Source organism: Hippocampus comes, unplaced genomic scaffold (assembly GCF_001891065.2).
Source record: "Hippocampus comes isolate QL1 unplaced genomic scaffold, H_comes_QL1_v1.1 scaffold83, whole genome shotgun sequence".
In the NCBI taxonomy this organism is placed as follows: domain Eukaryota; kingdom Metazoa; phylum Chordata; class Actinopteri; order Syngnathiformes; family Syngnathidae; genus Hippocampus; species Hippocampus comes.
The window spans coordinates 70,001-94,689 of record NW_017805281.1 but is presented as its reverse complement, the minus strand read 5'-3'; the positions used below and the strand labels follow the sequence as shown (position 1 = coordinate 94,689).

Genomic DNA, 24,689 nt, shown 5'->3' with positions numbered 1-24,689 from the left:
TGAGAGAGAGAGGGAATGACACTATTAAAACCCTGCAGGTATGACTTATTAATGTGAAGGGGTAGATCCGGGTGTGTCTGAAATGTGAAGGAGGGATACATTTGAACATAGCCTGTGTGGAACAGTCAATAGATGGGAACTGTACAGCAGTAGAATTCATACTTCTTTACTAATTTTCAAAGTAATAATACACAGGAAATCAATATATAGTATTCAGTAATTTAAAAGGTGCATTCCAATAGATGGGGACTTGTGTGTCAATAAAACTAACATACTAAACCAATTACAAACAGAAAATCCGACTTGATAGCCAAAAAAGATTTATAATTGCCTACAGATGCCCAAGATGGTGTTAAAGCACCACTGTGGTCAAAGTGAAGCTCTTAAAACTCATGTCATCATAGTTCTTTGACACCATGGCTTGATGCCACATCATTTTTCCCTAAATGCAGCTCCTAAATTCATCTAAACATAGTCATATGGCACCAAAGTTCCAAAAGGTGGCACGTAAGTAACGTTTTTGTCAAAGTGGATCTCCTCAACTCACTTTAACATGGCCCCAAGATGTCGCACGATGGAGGCAAAGCTCTACTCGAGTGAAAATGAAACTTCTCAACTCACTTCAAGTCAAGTCAACTTTTATTGTCAAATATGCTCTATGTGACAACATAGTCACTTGGTGCCAAGTGACTATGTTGTCAAATTCAACAAGATGGCACCAAAGCACTACTTTGGTGTAAATTAAGCTCTTCAACTTGCTTCAACATACTTTCCTGTCACCATGTCGGCCGCGAAACATGACTTCGGTCAACACGAAGCTCCTAAACTCACTTTTACAAGAAAATAGTTTGATATCAGGTGTAATATTAAGAATATAAATATTTGTATTTTTGTATTTCATTTTGACTTAAATATATTAATATTTTATGACTTCATTAAAAAGAATACAACTTCATTCCCACAAGATTATGACTTTTTATCCTGAAAAAAATCCGGCCTTTACATTGTTTTTTTCATTTTTGTTTCTTCTCTGAGAATATATATATATATATATATATATATATATATATGCACATACAATAAAGAGATTCATATTATATTATGTCTTTCTCCCATTGTTAAACGAAAGACTTAAAGATCTTAATAGTACCACTTTACTTACCCTTGTCAGATTTGTACTTTGTATCTCCAGAAAAAACATCTTTGTTTAATTAGAGATGAAAGTGGACTTTCCTGAAAATTCCGGAAAATACATGACATTCAATGATTAATCTGCCTCTTGTGTGCACACGTGCACCCTTGGTGGCTTCCGTTCTCGCCGAAATGTTGAAATCTCCAAGATATAGCGAGGCCATGAGAATGTGAGGGGAGGGGTGTTACTGTTACTAGTGTTCGTGCCTCAACATGGCTCTGCTTGTGAAACAAAACAACAAACTAAAACGCGTGTTCATTCAATGTTGTCAACTAATATCCGGATTAATTTTAGGCAATTTTCCCTCAATTCTCCAGAGGAAATTTCATGAAAATTGAAAAATCCGGAATTCCGGGAAAATCCGGAGGACTTTCATCTCTAATTAATATGACAACTTTTTTTCCCAACCAAAATGTAACTTTATTCCCAAAATGTTTGCTAATCCCCTGTCATGTGTCAGTGCAAGCAAGCTTCCTGATATAACCGAGCAGGATCTGCAATGCGTTGCAGACTGTCCGCGAGGCACGCACAGCAAGCTCAGCCACACTTAATTACACGCAAGAGTAGCTCACTTCTTTTTAATGATACTATCTCACTCCAACCTACAGAGGTTTACCTAGTTGCGAGAGTGGAACTAAAAATCAAAAGAGCACAATCACCTCTTGAGTTTGTGGATTTGCGGGGCGGCAAGCCACAAAGCTCCAATGGAGCCAACCAGAGTGGTGCTTGGGGCGGGGCTTGCAAAGCAGCTTGAGAGGAAGATGTAAGCATATTGATCATGGCACACATGAGGGAGCACATGTTGCAACACTGGCAGCCTTGGCCTGAATCTGGAATGTTCTCTGCTCGGATGAATTTACCACTCCATGCAGTCAGATGAAGAAGCATAGCGGTATACTCGTCTCGCGGTTATGTAATAAAAGAGGCACAGAGGCACTCGAGCGGAGCGTCTAAATTTGTCGTCAAATTCAAAATATGCTTTTCCTGATGTAAAACCGGCATCAGGAATATAGATGTGATATATTTGTTGAGTGCAAGATTAAAAAAAAAAAAAAACGAAACAAAACTATTGTGTAATAAAGTGATCTAATCTACAATTCTTAAACAGCTGTTTGACATGCCTTGTCCAGTAAAATGAACCCCAAAAGCTCATGCCTGATGTTAGTTGACAAAAACGAAAAAGAAGGACTTCATCACCGCACTTATAGCTAGTTTTAGTTAGTGTTATCAATGTAAAATGTAGTTTCGGTTACTATTTTCATTTTTTATTTTATTTCGTGGACAAAAACGCTTTTTCCGTTTTATGCCTTTCGTTCATTATACTATAACTATAATAACCTTGATTCTTACACCATCTGTATTGATGAAATGTCTTATTGGCACCCTCTAAAAACAATGACACTTTTTTTATTTTTGTCAGAAATCTTGAAAAATTGAACCAAATACTGATTAGTTTAAATATATTAGTCGTTTCATCTCAGAAGTGGAAATGAATGACATGTTTCACCCTTTCAGTGACAGCGGTTACTACAGTGACAGTTTATCATGTTATCAGGTTACAGGGTGCATGAAAGTGTAAACGCAGAATGTCGCCGATTTTAGCAGAGGAGGCCAGCATCCTGAGGAGATGTTTGAGGCAAAAAAAAAATAAAATAAAATGTTTTTGTCAAAATATGACTTCAGCCATTACTTTTGACGATATCATAGTGCAATCGTAAACCGAGGGCTCCCTGTAATTTTTTGTCCTCTGTCTGCGATCCATTTTTGGGTCCCGACCCACCAGTTGATAACCTCTGGTTTCATGAATGACAGCAATAAGATACACGTGCCAGGAGAGCTGAAACCCTGCCCGGCGTGTTTGTGCCGCTTGAATTCCACGGCTAGGATGATTCCGAGTGATTAATGCGTACATACACGCACGACGATACGTACTCCCCTTTTATGAAGAAAATCCTCCTGTGTGACTCACAGCAGGTTTGAGAAATGAGCAGAGCATCCACCCCACATGCTTTAGTGCGCAATCTGCAAGCCTGCAGTCGCTTCCTCTCTGTTTTTTCTTTTTATGTGCACACAAACGTTGATGAACACTGCGCCCAATTAAACAGCTCGAATTGGGGACGTGGGGGGGCAAGCGCTAGGTGATTTATCTTGGCAAAATGAAAGCGGTGACCTCTGATCCGCGGGAAAAAGACTTTGGCGTGTGATTTACGGCACAAGGCGGACGGAATTATCTGCCCGCTCTTCAGCGCAGACGTTTCCCCTTCTTTTTCTCCACTCGTTGCCTAGCGGGCAAAGCGCCGTGCAATCCGCACAGCATCGGCTTGCCTTATTACGTAAACCCACCTGGACACCCTGGAAAACACACGCGCTCGCACGGGTATCGTAATGAGCGTGTTACAATGCCAGCTCCCCCACCCCACCACCCCCCAAACGATGCAGACCTTTGCATTGAGTCATTTCAAGGCATTTCTATGGCAAACCATGTGACCACGAGTTTGTCACCTGACCGGATGCAACACCTTAAAAGGCAGATCGGTAGTGAGGGAGGTTTAAAGGGCCAGCTCTCTTGCAGCAAAAAATAAATAAATAAATAAAATAAAAAGTGGGGAACATGGATGGGTTTGAGGACGCAAGACTCACAATTATGGAATGCTGTTCAAGCATTTATTCCACATTCTTGTTATCCAGTTACTAGTTAGCTCTTTGCCCTGACTATTAAGACAATTCAGCAAACTAATAGAGCAACTGGGGCTCACTCAAAAATTGATTCTCTTAACTTACTCATGTTTTAGCATTACTAGTGCCACTAGTAGGCAATCACACCATTCTAATAAACTACTGTGTTACTCTGGTAACACTTCTAGGCCCAACTGGGAGGCATGTGTCCTATACTAGTAGTCTTCTTGTAAAACAGTGATCTAAACAATGCATCGATGGCTTTGTGTAAAAGCTTTAAGTAAAAGCCATTCGTTCGATAACTTTGATATCCAGCTCGAGATAATTTTTATATATATATATATATATATATAAAAAGTAAAAAAAACACATCCATACGGCTGATACGTCAGTCAACTGAGACACTGTACTTGCAGCATCATATCACATCGTAAATCAATACTGGTATCGATTAGCAGACTCACACAAGTAACAAAGCGGCTTGTCCGTGCAGTGATGAAAGTTAATACAACAGTTACATCTTAGGATGATACTAATGCAGCGTGTTGTACCGGAGACAAATTCCTTGTGTGTTCTACATACTTGGCCAATAAAGATGATTCTGATTCTGATTATAATGACAGACATGTCGTGGCAAAACCTTTTAGTAGCGTCCAAAATTCATTTGAGACTATTCCCTGACACCGAGGCCTATTAAGAGGCCATTCCCTCCACGCAGACCAGTGCAGTTCTGTTCTGTTGAGTCCACATCATAAAATAACCAACCCCAAATCCACTTTTCACCACCATTTCGATTGGGTTGCCGGTCAAACCACAAAATTCCCCAGCTTAACTTTTCACGGAAATTTACCAGAAACTATGCCTCCCCACCTCCCCCCGAACCCTGGTAAACACGTTCAAAGTCGCCATAAGTGAGGTGGGGAAAAAAAAGGTGCCCTGTGTGTGGGCAGAATGGCGATGACTAGAGGGGGCATCAGTGAAGCATGCTGCTCAACAGAAGCGAGAAGGGGAGGGCGGGACGGGGGAGTAAAAATAGAGAGAAGAAAATAGACGAGACGCAGAGAAAACAAAATGTGCCCATCGGTGCACGAGGAGGCAGGAGAACAAACTCTGTTCTGCGCGCTCGCCTTGCAGCGCCTGGCCTGCACCCGCTGGGGCAAATGGTTGATGAGATCCAGGGCTACTAGCAAGGTGTAGGTTCGGACAAATAAGAACACAATTATTTTTTTAAAAAGCAACGAAAGCAAGAGGGAAGCAGAGCGAGCCAGATCGAGAGCTAGAGCAGTCAGTAGGGATGCAGGCGGGGGAGGAATGTGGTTTCCATGGTAACGCCGGCTGTCGGTTCCAGCTCCGCACTGCACCCACTCTCTCTCTCTCTCTCTCTCTCTCTCTCTCTCTCTCTCTCTCTCTCTCTCTCTCTCTCTCTCTGTCACCCCACTCCATTTCTCCCTCCCATTCACTGCCTGCTCATCCTCCACTCCCTTTTTCAAGCAATACAGAGTCTCAACACATACGCACGCACACACACACACACACACACACACACACACACACACACACACACACACACGCACACACACACACACACACACACACACACACACACACAAATCCAGCAACTCGCTATCAGACGCATCCATCTAGGAATGTGAGCGCGTACAATATGCGATGAGACACGTGCGGCATTTCCATTTAACACCACAAAACAGGGGGGGAAATAAATAAATAAATCCATCATGTTTTTGGTGCAAGATGACAACAAAAATCACAGAAATGTAGGTGGAACCCACTTGGGTGTTTATTTTTTGTTTTGTTTTTTTTAAATACATTTATGTGTTTTGTAAGCTTTACACAATCGGGATTTTGGAGCTGATCACCAATCAGCAGGTTGACAAAAAAAAAGAAAACCGATCACAGATCTGATCAGAGGCTGGACCAATAGATCTATTCTAACAAATTGATTATTGTACCGTTGATCCTCCCTATTCGCAGGGAATTGGGACCAGCCCGGCCAACAAATTGTCAAAATTTACGTGAGTCAAAAAGAATTCATGTTTATTTTACATTTCTTTTACAGTCTTTTTCTGATCGTTTAATAGTAAAAATAATATCCATCCATTTTCAACACCGCTTATCCTGAAAAGGGTCTTGCTGGAACTTATCCCAGCTGACTTCGGGCAGCAGGCGGGCTACACTCTCAACTGGTTGCAGAGCACATACAAAAACAATCAGGCACTATAACTCTTGAACCAATTACTTAATTGTAGAGTTATTCAACATCTACAGTTTTTAATTTGTTGTAAAATTGCTTGTTTCATTTATATTTGGGGTTTTGTTGGGGGGGTTAAAATAGTTTATTTTGATAGTGAAATAGTAATCATGCTCATTTTAAATAGATTTTATTGAATTAATATAACAATTACCAATGACGCAATTACTTCATTTGATAAGACAACTGGTCTATGACGCCGTTGGATTTTAACTTTCTTCCTTTTTTTTTTCTTACTATTTTTACGTCAAAATGCCGCATATCAGCGGCGATAAACTGTCCGCTTGATCTCAACTGAAACATTATACTTAGTTTCAACATTTAATTCCTTCTTCAAGCACCACGAGTAGGGGTACCATCATCATCATCATCATCATCATCATTTAAAAAAAAAAAAACTCACCTTTGGCACATCAATGTGCGATCGAGTCACCAGGGCGCACACTCGCTCCACCTGGTGATCACTTCTTCTGCAAGTCACTCGGACGCGGGAAACGCCTTCCTTCTCTTCCTCATCCGCTTCCACCGGTTTCTTCGAGAAGACAAATAAATGTTGATTTATTATAATTAACTAAGAAATCAAGAAATTGTTTTGGGAGAATTTGGAGAAATAAACATGTTAGCTTCCTTGCTGGTAGTCGCACAACAGAAGCATGCGATTCTGTTAGGAAGCTTAGAATGTAAAACATTAAAACATTGGATACATTTTTTTTTCTTGTCACACTTAATATTTGAGCTTTGACTTATGTAAATAATTCATTTAATGCAACCTGAAATTTTTAACTATTAATTTCTTGTCTCAAACGAATTATTTCAAGTGATCCAAAATTGAGAAAAATTTAGTTGGCTTCATTACTTAAGTAATTCTTTCAGTTTAACTTGAAATTTTGTTCTTTGTGCAAAGAACTTTGGAATTTTGAAACGAACTTTTTTTTTTAAGTTGTCATAAATTCATCCAACTTTTCGTTTGTTTGTTTTTTTCCCCCGTGGAGCAAGGAGAAAACTAACATGGCTGTTTAAGACATGACAAAAACCACTTTGAAAAGCTTTTCAAAGCTATATGACGAACTGCATATTGCGTTTCATCGTACGCACCTCCACTACATTGCAGTTTAATTGTTTCTACAGTTCTATTTGTTCAAGAAAATGTGCTATTGCAAAAGTAAACATACAAAACAATTTATTTTTCATTTTTCAAAATCTACCGTTCCCATATAGATACAGTAAATTAATTTACATCTCTTGGGTTCATTACTGCAACAATTAACCCACAGTGCAACTTCAAGTACAGCAGAGGGCAGTGTTTAAGAAAAAAGGCAAGTGGCCCCTGGTTGAGGCTTTGCTCGGGGCAGTTTGGAAGCGGAAAGTGGGGGGCGTGTGCATTTATAGAAACGCAAAGCAAGGCAAGCCAGAAGTGTGTCAAAACAAATTTGGGATTGATTGAATGTTGACATTCATTGGGGAATTTTATCATGGAATGTGTGGAAGGAATGCAAAAAAAAAAAAATGGAGAATTGTTGAACTCTCTAAAAAAGAAGCCTTCGTGTCCTGGTTGAAGTGAACCTTTTTGGTGGTGGGATGTTTGAATTGATTGAGGATTTTGAAAAGACACAGTAAAATTATAAAAGGGGAATTTTGAAATGGGAATTTATGAACTCTGGGCCAATTGGGAATTTCTGAATGAGTAAAAAAAGATATCCCGCATACGTTCTACATTTTGATACTGAAATGCTTGAAATCCGTTGAGAAATGTGGAAGGGTCAGATGAATTTGTAAATTAAGTTGAAGATTTTGTCATGAAAAATGAAGAAGCGAACAATGTGGATATAGCTTGAGAACCAATCAGTTAACTCTCTTGAACAACGGCACTATGCATGATGTCACCTCAAGATTAACAGTCGACATTAACAAGTGAAAATAGTTGGGTTACATACATTTGAGTAAGCCGGTTTCATTCAAAACCGATCGCCGCAATGCTTTGATGCAGAAGGAAGAGGTTGACCAGCTAATTACCAAAATGTGATCACCTTGAGTTACAAGAGTTTCCATGACAAGAAACCAGGAATTTAGAAAACTGAATATTGACTTTTAATAGGGAACTTAAATGTAGCTAGGGAGAGTACATTCTAGCATAGTCCTGACTAAAACAACCAGATATCATGGTTGTAAATTAGTACCTGAGGTACGAATGCCCCGATGTATCGTTTGTCCACTTACAAGCAGTCACTTGGTCAATAATTTTGCTGTGTTTTGAAAGCCAAAATTTAAGATGACGAGCAAGCTTCCAATACACTATCGCTTGAGTGAATTGGAAAAAGAACTGATTCACAAATCTGCATTTGTAAATTTGCCTATTCAATTTAATCTGCTGATTTTAGCTCTTTTAAACTTGTCCAAACATTGGGCTTTTTTTTTTTTTTTATAGTTAAAAAATTTGCACCCCCCAACAAAAAAAAACTGTTGATTTTTACTGATTTTTCTCCCAGTTGTCAAGATATACAAAAGGGCAAAGTATTGTAAAACAGTCAAATTTTCAGCCTGTCATTTAGATCCTTGTTGTTGTAAGTGGTAAGAGGCCAAAAAATGAGTTATTTTATTAATTACATATTTTTCAAATAGATTTGCCACATATTGGAATTGGCAAAAGTCTCAGAAAATCACAATCAGTCAGGCCCTAGTTCCTAGGTAATCAACTGTCGTATCCTTGTTCATCTATCTATACCATTTATGTATAATGACAGGCGGAGCAACGAAATGCTCTTCCACTAGATGGCAGAAGCTAAAACGAACCTGCTGTCCACCTGTTGCCATTCATAAAACAGAATAATTGCTTTTGACTCGCTCAAAGCTCCCTTTCCAGCCCTCGTAGTACCTCTGCCTCAAATTGAGGCAGGAAAAGGCCTGACGTTGCATTTGAAAGCAGCGGCTATTTCCCTCTCTTTGTAGCACACCAAGGAATGTGCAGACTCATTTGGTTTCCCTCCCATCCTCCGCCCAGGTGACGACACGGCCGGAATACAGATGAGCTCCTCGCTGGGTGCCCATTAAGAAGCCCACTCTCTCTCCATCGCTCACTTGCTCTCTATCTCCGGCGTCCCACCAGCACTGCTGTATCCCTTCTTATTAGCCTCACGCTTCCCAGGCCCCCCACAAGCAGCAAATGGGATCCAGAGACCGAGCTTGGAGGAAGGGAGCCATGGATGCATGGAAGGATGTACGCAGCGAATTAGGCGACAAACAGGGCGGCTCACGACGACGACTGGAGAAAAAAGCTTAGTGAGCCAGAATGAAGACGCACTTTGAGTTTGTGTGGTTGACACGGTTCCAATCTTAAGCGGATGACTGACGTGGAAAAAATGAGCCGCACATGTAGCCGCTGATTGGCTACTGTCGTGCTGAATGATTTTGAAAGCTAATCTAATTTTATATACACCCCATGTTTGCAAACATGTGGAGTACATTTCTCAAGACACTTCCCAAATAGCTAGCTAGCTAGATAGATAGCCAGCCAGCCAGCCAGCCAGCCAGCCAGACAGACAGATAGATAGATAGATAGACAGACAGATAGACAGATAGACAGATAGATAGTTTTGCTCAGACCAACCACTCAGATGATGAAAAAATACCGAAGTTATTGTGGTCTATCAAGCCGGTGGATAGTTTGTGTTTTTAGTCAAGAAAAAAAATAGCACTGTATTCACAGAAAAATGTAGTAAAACAGAATCTTGATGAATAAAACGGCTTAATGAAGTTGAAGTTGTTTGTTGGAACAAGCAGAAAGCCACAACATACTGCGCTATTTAAGCTTATTGAAGTTGTTTATGTTTTTCTTCTATATTCCAGGTAATTTATTTTCTACTTCCCACTGTAATGCAGGAAAACAAACAAACAACACTGAACATAATCCATCTGCGACTTACCACATAAAAGTCAAACAACATATTGCCATTAGGTGATTGGCGAGCAAGCGAGGCAGTGAAGCACAGAAGAATGACGTCAGCCAGAAGTTTGACCTCTCGGTCTACACGCCATTCGCAGTCACCTTTACATGATCAACATAAAAGCCCGATTTAGACTGACCTAAGATGGACCGCACGAGACTTAAGCGTCATACAACCCAGCACAGGGGCTGTCAAATTCAACTCATGGGCAAGAGAAGGTTTATAATTGCTTATAGATCCCATAGGATGACGGCAAAGCACTACTTTTGTTAAAATGAATTATGTTTCTTGGACAGGTTGAAACTGTGAAATGAATTTCATGGTTCTGTACTCGGGACATGTGCAATGACAAAAAAATGTCCATTTCATTAAACTCCTCTACTCACTTCATCACAATTCTTTGGCACCAACATGCCACAAGATGGCGGAAAAGCATCAACTTTGTCTAAATGAAACTCCTCGGTTGACCTCAACATTGTTCCTTTGTATCAAGATGCCACAAGATGAAAGTGAACTATGGTGTCTCAATGAAGGTCTTCAATTCATCTCAACATAGTGCCTTGGAAGTAAAATGACACATAGAGGTGGTAAAGCAGTAATTATGTCGACATGAAACTCCTTCATTGATTTCAACATAGTTCCTTGGTACCAAGATGGCACAAAATGGTGGCAAAGCACTACTTTTGTCCAAAAGAAACTCAATAGATTTCAACATAGTTCTTCTTTACCATGATGACACAAGGTGGTGGCAAAACACTACTTTTGTCGAAATGAAGCTCTGAAATTGTCTTCAACATATTTCTTTGGTACCAAGATGCCATGAGTTGCTGACAAAACACTACTTTTGGCCAAGTGAAACTCTGCAATTGACTTCAACCCATTTACCACGGGTTAGCAACAAAGCACTATATTTGTCCAATTGAAAATCCCCAATTGACTAACATATTTCTTAGGTACCAAGGCACCACAAGATGGCAACAAAGCACCACATTTGTCCAAATAAAAATCCTCGATTGACTTCAACATATTTCTCTGCGTACAAAGATACCACAAGTGGTGGCAGAGCACTACTTTGGTTTAAATGAAGCTCCCCAACTACCGTACTTCAAAGGGAGCAAATTGGAGTCTTTCACAACAAATAACGGAGGATAGACTGCAAAAATATTGAGGAATATCAAACCATGAATATGCTTTTTGTGACATTCTTATTTGGAGGTGTGCCTCAAGATTTCTCCAATATAAAACACTGTATATGTAACAGTGAATACCAATAGACACACACTGCCAAATATCTGTCCATAATGCAGTCTTCCTCTTGAAATATTCGACTCTTTCCCTGTGTGTGAGTGCACTTGTGCGTGTGCACCAAGCTAAAAATACACAGTGTCCTAATGAAAGGCCTGGCTGACTTCATCACAACGTGCAAATGGACCTCACATCTTTTGACCCAGTCCGACTCCGCCTTCCTGTCCAACTTCGCTTATCTCGTAGGAGTGAGCGAGAGGCGCGGGTAGCACACGTACTACATGTGGCAGCAGATGTAAACATTGAAGCGCGTTTTGCTCCCAACTGCAACAAGTGGCGGCAAATGTACCTCCCACGCTTCCTTCTCGCTTTCTTCCTTTTCCTTTAGCGCACTTTGTTGCGCATTCAGCTGCAAGGTCACCTCGTAACACTCTTGAATGTCTATGGGAAGAGAAGAAAAAAATACCCTTTATAGTCTATATATAGCAACATTACACATGTACACTTTTTAACAGAGAAGTTCACACGTCAATCAAGACATGATGTTTGTCTTTTTTTGGGGAGGGGGGGGGTATACAAGTGGGAATTTATATGAATGCTGTGGTTCCACATAATCAAGAGCTACTCTTATCTGGCTTTTGAATGAGATGACTTAGTTGCAAAGTGCAAAGAGAAATTCACATTTGTGAAGCACTACAAACAGACGCCAGTCATTGGCGGCGTGCATCACTTAGGAGTTGAGATCAACACAGCTTTTGAGTAAAAGATAATGATTGGGTTGTCAATCTTGGGGAAAGGCATGAGGGCAAAAAATGCCAACACGTTACAAGGCCAACAAGTTTAGGCAACTCACACTTGAACAGAGTGTGTACATGTATGGTATAAATTGAATATATTTCGTGGTAAGAGTAAGAAAGTCGGGCCCAACCGATATGGATTTTTTTTTCAGGCTGATACCAATTTTTGGCAGAAAAAAAATACTGACAATCAATTAATCGGACAGTTTATTTTTTAAAATATATAATGCATAAAATAACATTTTTCTTCTGTCAAAGAGATGGAGATTTTCACTAATCATGGGCCAGCCTGGTCCCAATTCCCCGCGAATCAACTCTAAATATATTGTTTTGTTGAACCCCACCCATGTTCCAAACAGTGAAAAAGCGACAAACAAGCTTTTTTGTCTAGTATCAGAAGAGTCTACTCTTTCTTTTGGGTAGGTTCAGCACTTCCCAAAAAATGTGGTGAGGCTCATGAAAGTCTTAGGAGTCAATGATTTCATAAAAATGAAATGAATATTAAATATTTTTATTATTATATTTAGAATATGATTCAACAGAGATTCAAAAACAGGTTTCTTGACTGTGAGCAGATGAACTAACAAATACACCACTGTGCTAACCAGCAGAGTAATATTGTCGTCATTGGAAAGTTGTTTTAACAAGAATTAAAGATTTTTTCTCTCTTTTTTTTTTTTTTTTTTTTTTTTTTTTTTAAATAGAGGCCATGCTTGGTGCACATCAGCGCTTGGCTCAATGAGCAGCCCGGCTGGCCCGGTGTGTGGTGGGGCGTTGATATGAATGAGCTTGGGCAATTTTGCTAATGTCACCCACGGGATGGATACGTTACAGCGCTGACATAAAAATGGTTAGCAAGAGACCACATCAACTTTTTCCAAAAGTTCAACATCAGGGCAAGGTGCATTGATAATGATTCAGGTTTTTCAGCAGCAACAATGGAATGCCAGCTTTTGGTGGGATGGTCCACAATAATAGAAATATATATAACAACATATAAACATTGATGTACGTATATTTCTAAATTAATATGAGAAAAATTAAAAGCATACTCTTTTTTTCTGAATGCATTGCCGAGCTATTGAATCGGTACTCGGTATCAGCAGATACTTAAAACTAAAGACTTGGACTTGGTGCCAAAAAACGTGATCCTAATCTGTATTGTACTTTACCTTACGTAGAGAGCGTGAGTGCTTTTTCAGATTTTCGCTGCATGTTTTCAGACATCAGACTACACGCTGACACCGAGTATAGACTTTCCCCAAAAAATAAAAAAAAAATAAAAAGTGAAACCTTCCAACCCAAACAGACCACATGCATTCCTTTCCAGGGAGGAAAAATAACATCATCTTAGCCAGAAAGCCTTTTGATGTTAGGGCAAGGACTGATGAAAAGTTGTTGACACAGTCATGAGGAGGGCAGTGGGGGCTTATCATTTCCTAAAAAAGACACTACATGCAGGATTAGCGTGTTTGGATGTGGTGGGCCTCCTCTTATTGTCGTGTCTATTCAATTGGAATGGACTTCTCTCTTATGCTTGTTTGGGGGAATCACAAAAACAAGAATGTGACCCTGCCCTCTATATAATGGAGCTTACCGGAGTAACACATTCATTGGAAAACTAGGTCACAAATACAAGCCAGTCCAAAACCATTCAATCCCCCACCCCCCTCAATAAAACACTCCCTGGAACATTTAGCGTTCAAATAAGTAATTTAAGATGGGGATCCCCCACTTTTTTCACACACACACACACACACACTTTTGTTGGAACAAAAAAGTGAATGCACAGTTAAGGCAGCTTTTGTTCCTGACAGTGCAACCATGCAACAAGTGGCACACACAAATCAGGCACTCGCTTTACAACAAAAAATAAATACAATAAAATAAAAGAACTAAAATCTTTAAAAAAAAGGAGGAAAATAAATTTAAAAAAACAAGCACAAAAATAATGAACAATAAGTAAGACTATATTTTTTACAAATAAATACAAAACAACGATTTATTTAGAAAATATATACTAAACATCCAACAAATTTTTCATGACTTGTTTTATAACACTTAAACATCATTTTAAATTCATTGAATATGAACATTTATAACATATTAAGGTTATACAATTCAAACAAATGAACAAATATGAATAAATAGTACAAGTAAATAAAAAAAAAAACAAATGTCATATTACAAAAGTAAATAAAAACCACCTTCAAAAATCTGAATTACAGAAAAAAAAAATGCCACAAATAGCTAGAAAAAAACACATGAAGCAGTTGAAACAGAGCCACCCCATGTGGCCTCGAGCCTGTGAAGGCAAGTAGCAGAGGAGAAGACCAAGACCTGTGAGAAATGTTTAACCTCAGTAATGCAAACCACATGTCCAATTAAAGGAACGAGCTCATTGAAGCCCAACATGTCAAGAGAAGACGCCACCACATAGAACTGGATGACCCAAGACTCAAAAAGGCCGGAATCTGAGCCCTGGCAGCGACTGGCACAGCAGCTGAAAGAAGGTTTATTTTTATTATTTTCTTTCTCTACCTGCTCTCAAATGGAACGTTCTTTGTCAAGAATGTTTGGAATCCTCGATGGGAACCCGAATCCTTGCTCCAAGCCTCAACTAAAATACAGGACATGAAGTTATGGTATAAGATACAATAACTAGCCGGCAGCCACGGGATGAAAGCAGCAATCAATAGTGTCGTCTTTTGCAAGTCGCAATGATGCTAACGCCGTATGTAGGATCGTAACTTCAAAAATGATTATGTTTACATTAGGATAAGATAAGGTAAGAAAACCTTTATTGTCTCACAATGGAGAAATTTGCAATGTACAGCAGCAAATTTCGGAGGGAAGAAGTAGAAAAAGTGTTTGCATGTACAATTTTTTTTTTTTTAAATGAACCATACACAGTACAGAATACAATATAAAAATACAAAATATTAAAAATATACATATAAAGCATATCTTTTATTCCAAATTGTCCATTTTTAATAGTTCACTGTGTTCTTTTATTTTATTCTACATTTGCTGTGCAGTAGAATAACACTGTTTGAAATGAATGAATGTGAATAAAATGGTGAATTACTCTATAATTATCTTTGTTGTCAATAGCAGTGCTTTAAAACTGGCAATAAAAAAGCAGAGAAAAAAAATGGATGCCGGTCTGCAAACAGCATGTCTCAACCAGTACGTGACACAAAAAGAGTTGGGGTCCACTGCTCTTAACTGTTCCTAGATGTAATTGTGAGTACGAATGGCTGTTTGTCTATGTGTGCCCTGCGATTCGCTGGCAACCAGTTCAGGTTGTACCCCGCCTACTGCCCGAAGATAGCCGGGTCAGGCTCCAGCACACCCGCGACCCTCGTGAGGAAAAAGCGGATTAGAAAATGGATGGATGGAAGAAATCTTCGAGTGTCTGAAAGAAAGTAAGCCAATTAACTGCTTTAATGTGGCAATCCCCGATGGGACATGTCGAAAGTCACCTCCAATTCCGTTGTAGCGAACACAGAGCATAATGAAGGGATTCTTTGTAAAGCAGTGGGTTCCTTCGTTTCAACCTACCCGCTCCTAACGGGTGCCGACCATCATTTTAAATCATGTTAGCGTAAATCTGTCCAGTCTGAAAACTTGAATGTGGACAGACAAAGCTCCGAAGTAATGACAAGGAATGCTGAGAAGCGGTGAGTCAACTACATCAGAGATCAAGGCGGAACGTTACTTGACAAAGGAGCATTTGAGAAAATATCAATTAGTTGCTGGTTAAACCCAGCGGGGCGCTATTTCCCTACATATACATATACTGCGCACTGCACAAATTACTGTATGTTTTATTTAAAATGCGAGGCCGCGTGCAGATAAGGAAGTGACTGGGGAATGTCTTATGTGTCTTGCATATATATATATATATATATATATATAAACTGCTTGGCATATATTCACCAAAACTGCTAATTTCATATTAATGTGCTTCATAAATTAAAGGTGAAAAATGTCAGCCCTCATTTGAAAAATGTGGGATATTGAACAAGCCTTCTGGAGAAATGCTTCATATGCACATGAGCATTGGGGGATTAGTCACATTTATTCAAAAGGATGACTATTGCTTTCTGGAAGTTGGTGAGTCAACAGTGTGGTCCAACAAAGTAGGCCGATTGTTGTCCACCACCCAGTCCAGGAAGAAAAAAAAAAATCAGGAAGTGAAAAGTCTGAGTTTATTATTCCATAGATAGTTTGTGTTAATTGGCAAAGCACATACACATAGGCTTTGTATGGACTTGTGAATGGTCTCTTTCTTAACTGTGCAGAGATCGAGAGTAACTTTATGTAACCCCCATCGACATCCTGTGACTGCCCAATCACACTTTACAGTGAATACCGCTGGGAATAGATTCCAAACACAACCGCAATAGGTGAAAAAAACTCAACATATTGCCTGTGTTGCTTTATGCTCTACTTGTATGTTTTGCTGCTCCCTGTGTTTTAAAGTAGCACTTGTTTGAAGGTTTAGAATTATCATGACATCCATGCTCATTCCCATTAACCTATCACGTATCGCATTACACAAAGTACATTAGTGTTAAAATAGTCGACTTTCATTATTAGATGTTAGATGGTGTTTAAACATGTAATGTTTAATTTTCTTTTGTTTCATGTGTCAATTTTACAGTGAACGTCAACAGGGAGTGACAAAAATACTGTTTATTTGGAGAATTGTGTGAAGGAGGACGTAAGCACTCACGAATGCTTTAAAATGTTGTACTCATATTATATTATTAATACTAATACCACAAAGGAATATTCTAAAAAGTGCCTTAGCTCAATAAAGGTTGGGAAAAACTGATTGATGAAAAAACGGATGACTTCTCAGGATCGTAAATGTGATGGGGAGTTTTTTTTTTCTTACCAAGAAGCGCTTGGAAGAGTTGGCTGCCCAGGATGGCGGACACTTTGCCCACGCTGGTCTTGAGGGCCTGCTCCTCTGGACTAGTCAAGCTGGCCTGGTATCGTCTGAGCAGACCTGCTGCTCGCTCGGTGTCTACAGCAACAAAACAAAAATGACTTTGAATTACATGACACTAACACTACTTCAACATACCTACATGCACCACGACCAGCAGTAAATTACCTCGGGGCACCTTCACGATGACGACAAACTTCAAAATTCTGCAAATCTGAAATACTGTTCAATCCACATATGGTATACATAAAGGCATTTCTACAAAGCTAAGAGTTGGAGTAAAATTTTGACGGCAATATTTTCCCTTTTATTTAAAATGGATTTTGACTACGAATATCTGGTATCTCCCTCCTTGACTGCTAACAATCAGTATAAATGTGCCAATACAAATACAGTGCATGAATGCAGCACCACTCCCACAGCTACTATCACAACCACCTCCATCCTGTCTTTAAATGTTTCTAAGGTTTGGACAAAGACCAACTGGGCTTGTTGACACATCATTAAAGTTTTAATTTATTGAGATATTCCTGTCTGTTAACATACAATATATTTATTATTTTTAAAAATATCAACAGTACCGTGCACATCTGCTTGTGGAAATTAGCGGCTGTGAACTGCATTGGCAGATTCCACATTTTTTCCCTTCACCTAAGGCAGGGGTGTCAAACATACGGCCCGCGGGCCGGATCCGGCCCGCAAAGGAGTTTAATCCGGCCCGCGAGATGATTATGTAAAGCATGGTGTCAAACATACGGCCCGCGGGCCTGAACCGGCCCGCAAGGAGGTTCAATTAGGCCTGCAGGATAATTTAAAAGTGAAAAAATGCATTAAAGACAGAATTAATATTTTTAATAAGGTGCAATTCATTGAGTATCCGCAAGGGGACACTGTTTTGATCAGTGAAGAAGACAACAGCAGCCTCAGTCCGTCACTGTGACAGACCCATGACAGCAGACGCTATCAATAGCACTCTCACATTTACACATTTAATAGCACTCTCCTTAGTTTGTAAGATTACATTTAGATTTTATATGCACGTGTAAATGGTTTAAAACTTCCTTTCTTTATGAATCTCGTTTAATCTTAAAGTGCATTACTATATTTTTCAATACCAATTACTTGTTAATGTTTGTACAATCAGTGGGATCATTTGCAATGCATATATGTGAATGATAAAAGTAAATTGCACATTTGTCGAAGGAAATGTAAGGTGCTTCATGAAATATTTTGTAAAAGATATGTTCATTAAATTTCAACATTTTCCTAATGTTCTTGTGCTTCTTTATACCAAAACAAAGGAAAGACATTGTTTTGGTTATTTATAGCAAAGTATGGTATCATTTTAATGGTCCGGCCCACTTGACATCTACCGAGGCCGTATGTGGCCCACCATGTGAAATGAGTTTGACACCCCTGACCTAAGGTATTCGCACAGACCAAAACCAACTACCATCACTAGCCTTCCTTTAAACGTTTTTTCAAAGTTTGGACGAAGACCAACTACAAAACTTATTGATGTGTCATTAAAGCTGTATTTTGTTGAAGAGTATGCCCGTATAGTAACATTCAATATATTTCTACACATCCCCACAAAAAGTATAACACACATCTTTGTGGAAATCAGCGGCTGTGAACTCCATCCGCAGATTCCACTTTCCCTCCACCGAACGTACTCGCACGAAACACACCTGAATGCATCACCACAACACCCGAACGCATCACCACAACACCCGAACGCACAACAATCCCGTCTATTAACATTTCCAGTTTGGACGAGAAGAGCAACAACAACAAAACTTGTTGACACGTCATTAAAGTTGTCACCCGCCACTTACCGTATTTGTGCACCATGCCGTCTCCAACTTCATGAATCCCAACGCCTCCGTTGTTTTATCTTTTAAGAAGTGAAAATGAGTCAGTAACGGTCGCTAGCTTAAGCAAACAAGCCACAAAAAAGCCCTTTCCTCTTCCCGCCTAAAAAAACGTGACTCACTCGTGCAGACGTCCTCTACCTTACAACAATTGAGAGAAGTTGAGTTTATGTCAACTTTTTGCCTAAGTTTGCGTCCAGAGAGACGACCTGGGAGTTGTGCGGGAGTGTTCCTCCTCCTCCTCCTCCGTCTCCACCTCCCTCTCCCATTCCTCCCTCCTCTTCCTCCTCTTCGTCATGCCGCGCCTCCGTGGGAAGAGGATTTCGATACTGACCGGTCCTGGTGGGTCCACACCTTCCACCGCAGCAGTCCTTGTGTGGTGGTGCAGCCCCACGCCGACACGTCGTCGTCGGGAGGACGCAAAGAAGATCTCTTTTACTGCATGCTACTCCATCAACGACTCTACGTTCCCCTCCTTTTTTTTTTTGGTCTAATATAGGTTTTTTTCCCCCCTCCCTGCCGCAATCCTCCTCAATGCTTGAGTTGAACCGGTGGCAGACTTTGGCGTCCTCTAGAGGCGAGATGGAGAAAAGCAATAGCATGGCATGGCAAACCCGGTTGAAAATTTAAAATTTGGGATGGGTTATGTTCATGTTGATACTGTATTACCATTTTTTGGTAATTTATTTGATTAACCTGTTCATATTTTCATGGATTATACTGTATGATATTACACTGTATTATATTGTATCGTTTTGCATTTGGTTCCATGAATGTCGATATTTTCACTTGGTTCATCTGTTCGTGGTTTGTGGTTGTGTGAAATTTTTCTGAACATCTACTTGAGCAGTTAATGAACGTGAACACTATTGACACGTGCTAAATCCGTTCAGGTCACGCATGCCTCAGTGAAAGCAAAAACACAGTCAGAGATTTAAAGTCAATGGGATGCAATTAAAGTCATCGTGGTGAGTTATCAAGTTAACAGTTGACAAGAAAATTCGGAAGTAGTTCATCTACGGCAGCATTAAGTCAACAGGTCATGTTGAGCTTGCTCGGTTGAAAGGCCATGACAGAGCCAGAGTGACACACTGGTTGAATGACAGCAACACAAAAAGTGCATTTGATGTCTTATATTTAAGATAAGATAACCTTTATTCGACCCACACTGGGGATATTGTGATCAATCGCAGCATATTGTGGCATAACAACGAGTCTGTGGTGAAGTGGTTGGGTTGACAACATCTGTGCTTTCCTTTATCACTTCACCATGGGCCTCCAATGCAGTACAGTGTCAGTAGTAGTTGTAGTAGCACTAGTTCACACTTGGTAAGAGCAACAGTTCCTTCTCCTTCCAGTCCAACACATTCTCACGTTCTTTCTTCGACACTGGCAAAAAGAGCAAGAAAAATTCTGATGCTCTGACTTTTGAATCGAGCGGCTTTCATTAAAAATCAATCAATCAGTATGTTACAGCCTTAATGCAATGGATGTCTTTAATCCTTCAACACATACCTTACCTTTTCTTTGGCAGCAATGACTTTTCCAGCAAGTGAGAGACAGACAGAGAGACAGAGACAACATAACTAAATTAATCATATCCACAACATTTTTTAAAAATTGCATGTATGGGCTTACCGCTGGAGGAAGTACATTCCGATGATCAACACAAGAGAAATAACGTCCACTGTAATCCACATGATTGTGTAAATCCGATGGGGCTGAAACACACAGAGTTGGATTACCGACACACATGCTGTCTATTTCCAAGCCATTCGGGTGTAATGTGCCTTTCTGTGACTTCTCCAATCTGTCGCAACCTGCTGTTGACCCTATTAACTCGGTGGCCACACAAGTGTCAGCTATTGTCATCAGAAGGTTGCAACAGAGAGATTGGAGGAGTGACCGAAAGGCACACAACTATTTGTACCATGATCCAGTCGGGCCGCTGCACGTCCCTGAGCAGGTGGCAGGCGTTGGTAGTGACTGAGCTGACCCCCGCGCACCACAGCAGAGAGAAGAGCCATGACTCGTTGACCACCCAAGTATTCACCGTCACGTTTTGATCCACAAGATCCCTGTTGCACACCAAAAACCCCGGCTGCATATCAACAAAATCAAAATGAGTGTAATTTGGTTGCTGTTTACATTGTTTCCTGTCACAGCACGCGTCGCCTGTGTTTTTTTCCAAGTCAATATTTTTTCGTTTGTAGTGTTTCCATTAATTCTCCTTTTATGCTTATGAGGATCAAATAAACATAAAAGTGAGAAAAGAGATATTGAATCAACACAAACAAAAGTCTGATTGCATGTACGCAGTACTACAAAAATCGGGAGATTTTCTGTTGAAAGGCTCAACTCTGATAATTGAGACAATTTGAAGTTCATCAAGGTCTCTAAGCGACTGATCGATTATCAAAATAAGTTTTGATAAATTTGTTAATCGATTAGCTGTCATTTAATCAATTAATCAATACATCACCCGTAAGTAAAACAAGGGGCCAAAAGGGTTACCGGTAACTAAAATTGAAAAAATAGTAAAAAATACAATTTTGCCTGATTGTCTATGACATTTTGCATTGTATCTTAGCTAGCTGACTTTCATTAGATATTACATGGTTTGGTTGAATATTTTAACCAAAATAGAATTAGAATTAAACCAATCGACAGGGTTGAATTTTCTTCTCCGTTTTTTTTTACATGACAGTGTGACATGAAACAATTTCAAATACATTTCGATTTAGTCTCTCAATGTCACAGATTACCATTTACGGGTGGGTCTGGAATATGTCCTCGTAATAAACGGGGGTTCATGTTACAATAAAACAAAATCAAATACCAACGTTTTTGGAGGGAAATGTTTGGTGAAGGCTTCCAGTCACCATAGCACCTGTTACCTAATTTGTGCTGTGTTCAACTTGTTATAATGCAGATTGAGATGGTTGCCTCCGTCTTGAAACATGTCGTATTCATTGTTGTATACTTGGATGAAGCCTGGAGCAGATGTTTTTACATATTCTCGTTCTGCAGGTGGAAGCCACATGATCTGTACAAACAAACAAACAAAAAAAAGACAATCGCAGATGAAATTGAAACGGTCCTCTCCCGATGATCAAGGACAGAGCTGGAAAAGTAGGCATTTATGAAAACACACTTTTTTTCTCAAGTATTCTTTAGCACCCATTTTCACTCTCTTGCTGTCAAGAGACAAGAGACAAACTACCGTAAAACGAACAGACGATTCGCTCACCCAGTTCTCCAAATAAGAGGCAGAGTGTGCCTGCTTCTAGCTGTTTATTTGACACACCCAGTTGTACTTCACCGTAAAACTGACACATTTAAAAAAGAGAAATAAACATTGCATATTTAAACGACAAACTGTTCAAATAGACTGCATAATTACATCTGACAAAAGGCTCCAAGCTTAGAGCTAGCATACAATTCAAAATATTTGCTAAGCTAAAGGAAATTAGCATTACAAAGACAAAACAAAAGAAAAGTGGACATTTCATATATAATAACTAGTCCACTAGCTTAATGCTAACATGATGTGTCTCTTTCCATGACCCGAACCCGTGACCCTGTGACCCGAACCCGTGTCTGTAAAGAAATCTGATTGGGTGACTGGATGGTGTCAAGGAGAAATGAGCATGAAGCCTACCAGGCTTGGGTCCACGTCAGACATCAGTATCGTTCTGACCACATCCACCGTGTCGGCCTCCTGGTCGGGACTATAGAGGTCGAATATGACCGAGACATTGTGGCTCTTGGCGAGTTGCAGGAGCTGCAGTAAAGACGCAACACTCTGATTTCGGGCTTCTTCTTTATCCTCCGCAGAGAGCTGGGACAATGAGCGGAAAGGATCTGTCTGGAAAACATTAAATGCAGATCATCAATGCAAACATGTACTATTTAACATTCATCCATCCATCCCTCCATTATCTGAACCGCTTTATCCTCACGAGGGTCATAAAAATAACAGCTTTTTTTGCTCTAAAAATATGAATGAATCATCCTCACATTATGTTTTTTTTCAAAAACAGTTCACCTTTTAATCGCTATCGCAGTTCTGGGGCACACTTGGTATGTTTAATCTACCTGTACATTACATATGCGGACGTTTATAGGTTAGCAGCGCTCACCTGAAGGAACCATTCACCCGCATTCAGACTTCGCAAGTCCTTCCAAGTCAACTCGGTGCTCATGTTGAAATCCTTGTGCGGAAACTTCTTTCTGACGTCTGTCGTTCTTCTGAGGAAGCCCAAGTGTTGATCGTGCATCAAGAATGGAATTCTGTCCTTACTAATTTTCAAAGACAATTTGGGAAAGAATCAAAATAATGCATTCATGTGAATCGGCACAAGTTATCGTCACGATATAAGATGTTTCTTTGTCATATGGCAGCACTGAATAGCGAAATTCCTTCTCTCCTCCTTCCACTGATAAAAAGAGGGTATGATATTTTGTAAATAAGAGTAATTTTAAATAATGGAAGATAAATACTTCAGAAAAAGGAAGAGTTTAAATTTCAATTAAAAAATATATATTTTAAAAATTATTACATGAATTAAACATTTAATGACAAAAAAAGGGAAGTGTATTTGAGGTCGGCATCTATTTGAGTATTGCAGGTTGCAAAGGTATTGCACAGTATTAACTTGGAAGCGAAGCGGATTATACAGATTGTGATGGCATTTTTTCACAAAAAATGACCAATATATTGGCAGCACTTTTTTGTGCGCTTGATTAGAAATAAATAAAACTAAATTGTTAAATATATATTTTGGACACAATGACATTTTCAATAAAATAAGATAAAATACAAATTGTACTTATTTACATTCCTACAATAAAATTGCATTCATTTTTAAATTAAAATCACTTCATTTCTACGACAAGTGTTCAATTATTTGGGGGGAAAAAATACAAAATAAGATGTATTTCTGAAATAATAATTAACCCATTCATGCACCAATAATGATAACCTGTAACCTGATAACACGATAAGCTGTCCACTCTAGTGACCTCTCTCCCTGAAAAGGTTAAAGGGGAAGTCAACCCAAAAATGTCTTTCAAGAATATGTTCGACGCATCCCAACGAGCCTAAGCACGGCATTCCGATAAATATTTCATAGGAGCAATATGAGTTAAGCAGTAAAATCCACCCATCTCAGGGGGAGACCATTTTGCCATGGTTCAAATTCAGAAAACAGGCGAGCCGTGATTGGTCGTTACCTGAGCCTTTAGGCACTGTGATATCATTTTCAGTCGATGGCAAGTGGCGAAATGGCCGCCCCCCTAAGATGGCTAAAAACAAACGCAATATGAATCTAAATAGTGTTTAGATTAGTGAAGGCACATAGAACATTTTTAAAGACAATTTTGGAGTTGACTTCCCCTTTAAAGCCCCCCCCGCCCCTTTTATTATATGATAACATATACTTTGCTGGCCAATACCTGATCTGCACATCTGTCTCAAATGCCTTCACGCCACACAGGAGGCTCTTCTGGAAGGACATCATCGTGTTCTCGGGAGCCAGCTGAACACAAACATCACACATGGTGAGACACACACATGCGCACACAAGCGCAAACAAAGAAGCTGGGCCAAGACAAACAATGCCATGCGGCGTTTTCATCCAAGCTTGTTTGTGAGCCAACCGCAAGCGCCCCACCCCTCACCGCCCCATTGTGATACTGTACCTGCACACATCTCCACACATAGGACTCTTAAC

General features: G+C 39.7%; 2 protein-coding genes across 6 annotated transcripts in view; both read right to left on the bottom strand.

Annotated features, from left to right (window-relative positions):
• dlg3 (discs, large homolog 3 (Drosophila)) overlaps positions 1 to 19,437 on the bottom strand; it is an 89,545-nt gene extending 70,108 nt beyond the window's left edge. Inside the window, exons 1-5 of one of the 3 annotated variants that reach the window (XM_019871225.1) lie at positions 19,077 to 19,437; positions 18,919 to 18,977; positions 17,027 to 17,158; positions 11,673 to 11,764; positions 6,541 to 6,669 (exon numbers count right to left, since the gene is read on the bottom strand). In XM_019871225.1, the coding sequence (XP_019726784.1) occupies positions 6,541 to 6,669; positions 11,673 to 11,764; positions 17,027 to 17,158; positions 18,919 to 18,934 (369 nt within the window). In that variant the 5' untranslated portion in view covers positions 18,935 to 18,977; positions 19,077 to 19,437. Of the gene's footprint in view, positions 1 to 6,540; positions 6,670 to 11,672; positions 11,765 to 17,026; positions 17,159 to 18,918 lie in introns of those variants that run through there. The other 2 variants (XM_019871224.1, XM_019871221.1) reach the window with 2 other exon arrangements.
• A 712-nt stretch (positions 19,438 to 20,149) lies between these two features.
• gdpd2 (glycerophosphodiester phosphodiesterase domain containing 2) overlaps positions 20,150 to 24,689 on the bottom strand; it is a 13,911-nt gene continuing 9,371 nt past the window's right edge. For all 3 annotated transcript variants that reach the window (XM_019871234.1, XM_019871235.1, XM_019871236.1), the window contains exons 9-16: positions 24,412 to 24,494; positions 23,097 to 23,256; positions 22,616 to 22,822; positions 21,852 to 22,000; positions 20,885 to 21,032; positions 20,593 to 20,675; positions 20,475 to 20,494; positions 20,150 to 20,343 (exon numbers count right to left, since the gene is read on the bottom strand). In XM_019871234.1, coding sequence (XP_019726793.1) covers positions 20,270 to 20,343; positions 20,475 to 20,494; positions 20,593 to 20,675; positions 20,885 to 21,032; positions 21,852 to 22,000; positions 22,616 to 22,822; positions 23,097 to 23,256; positions 24,412 to 24,494 — 924 coding nt within the window. In that variant the 3' untranslated portion in view covers positions 20,150 to 20,269. The remainder of the gene's footprint in view (positions 20,344 to 20,474; positions 20,495 to 20,592; positions 20,676 to 20,884; positions 21,033 to 21,851; positions 22,001 to 22,615; positions 22,823 to 23,096; positions 23,257 to 24,411; positions 24,495 to 24,689) is intronic.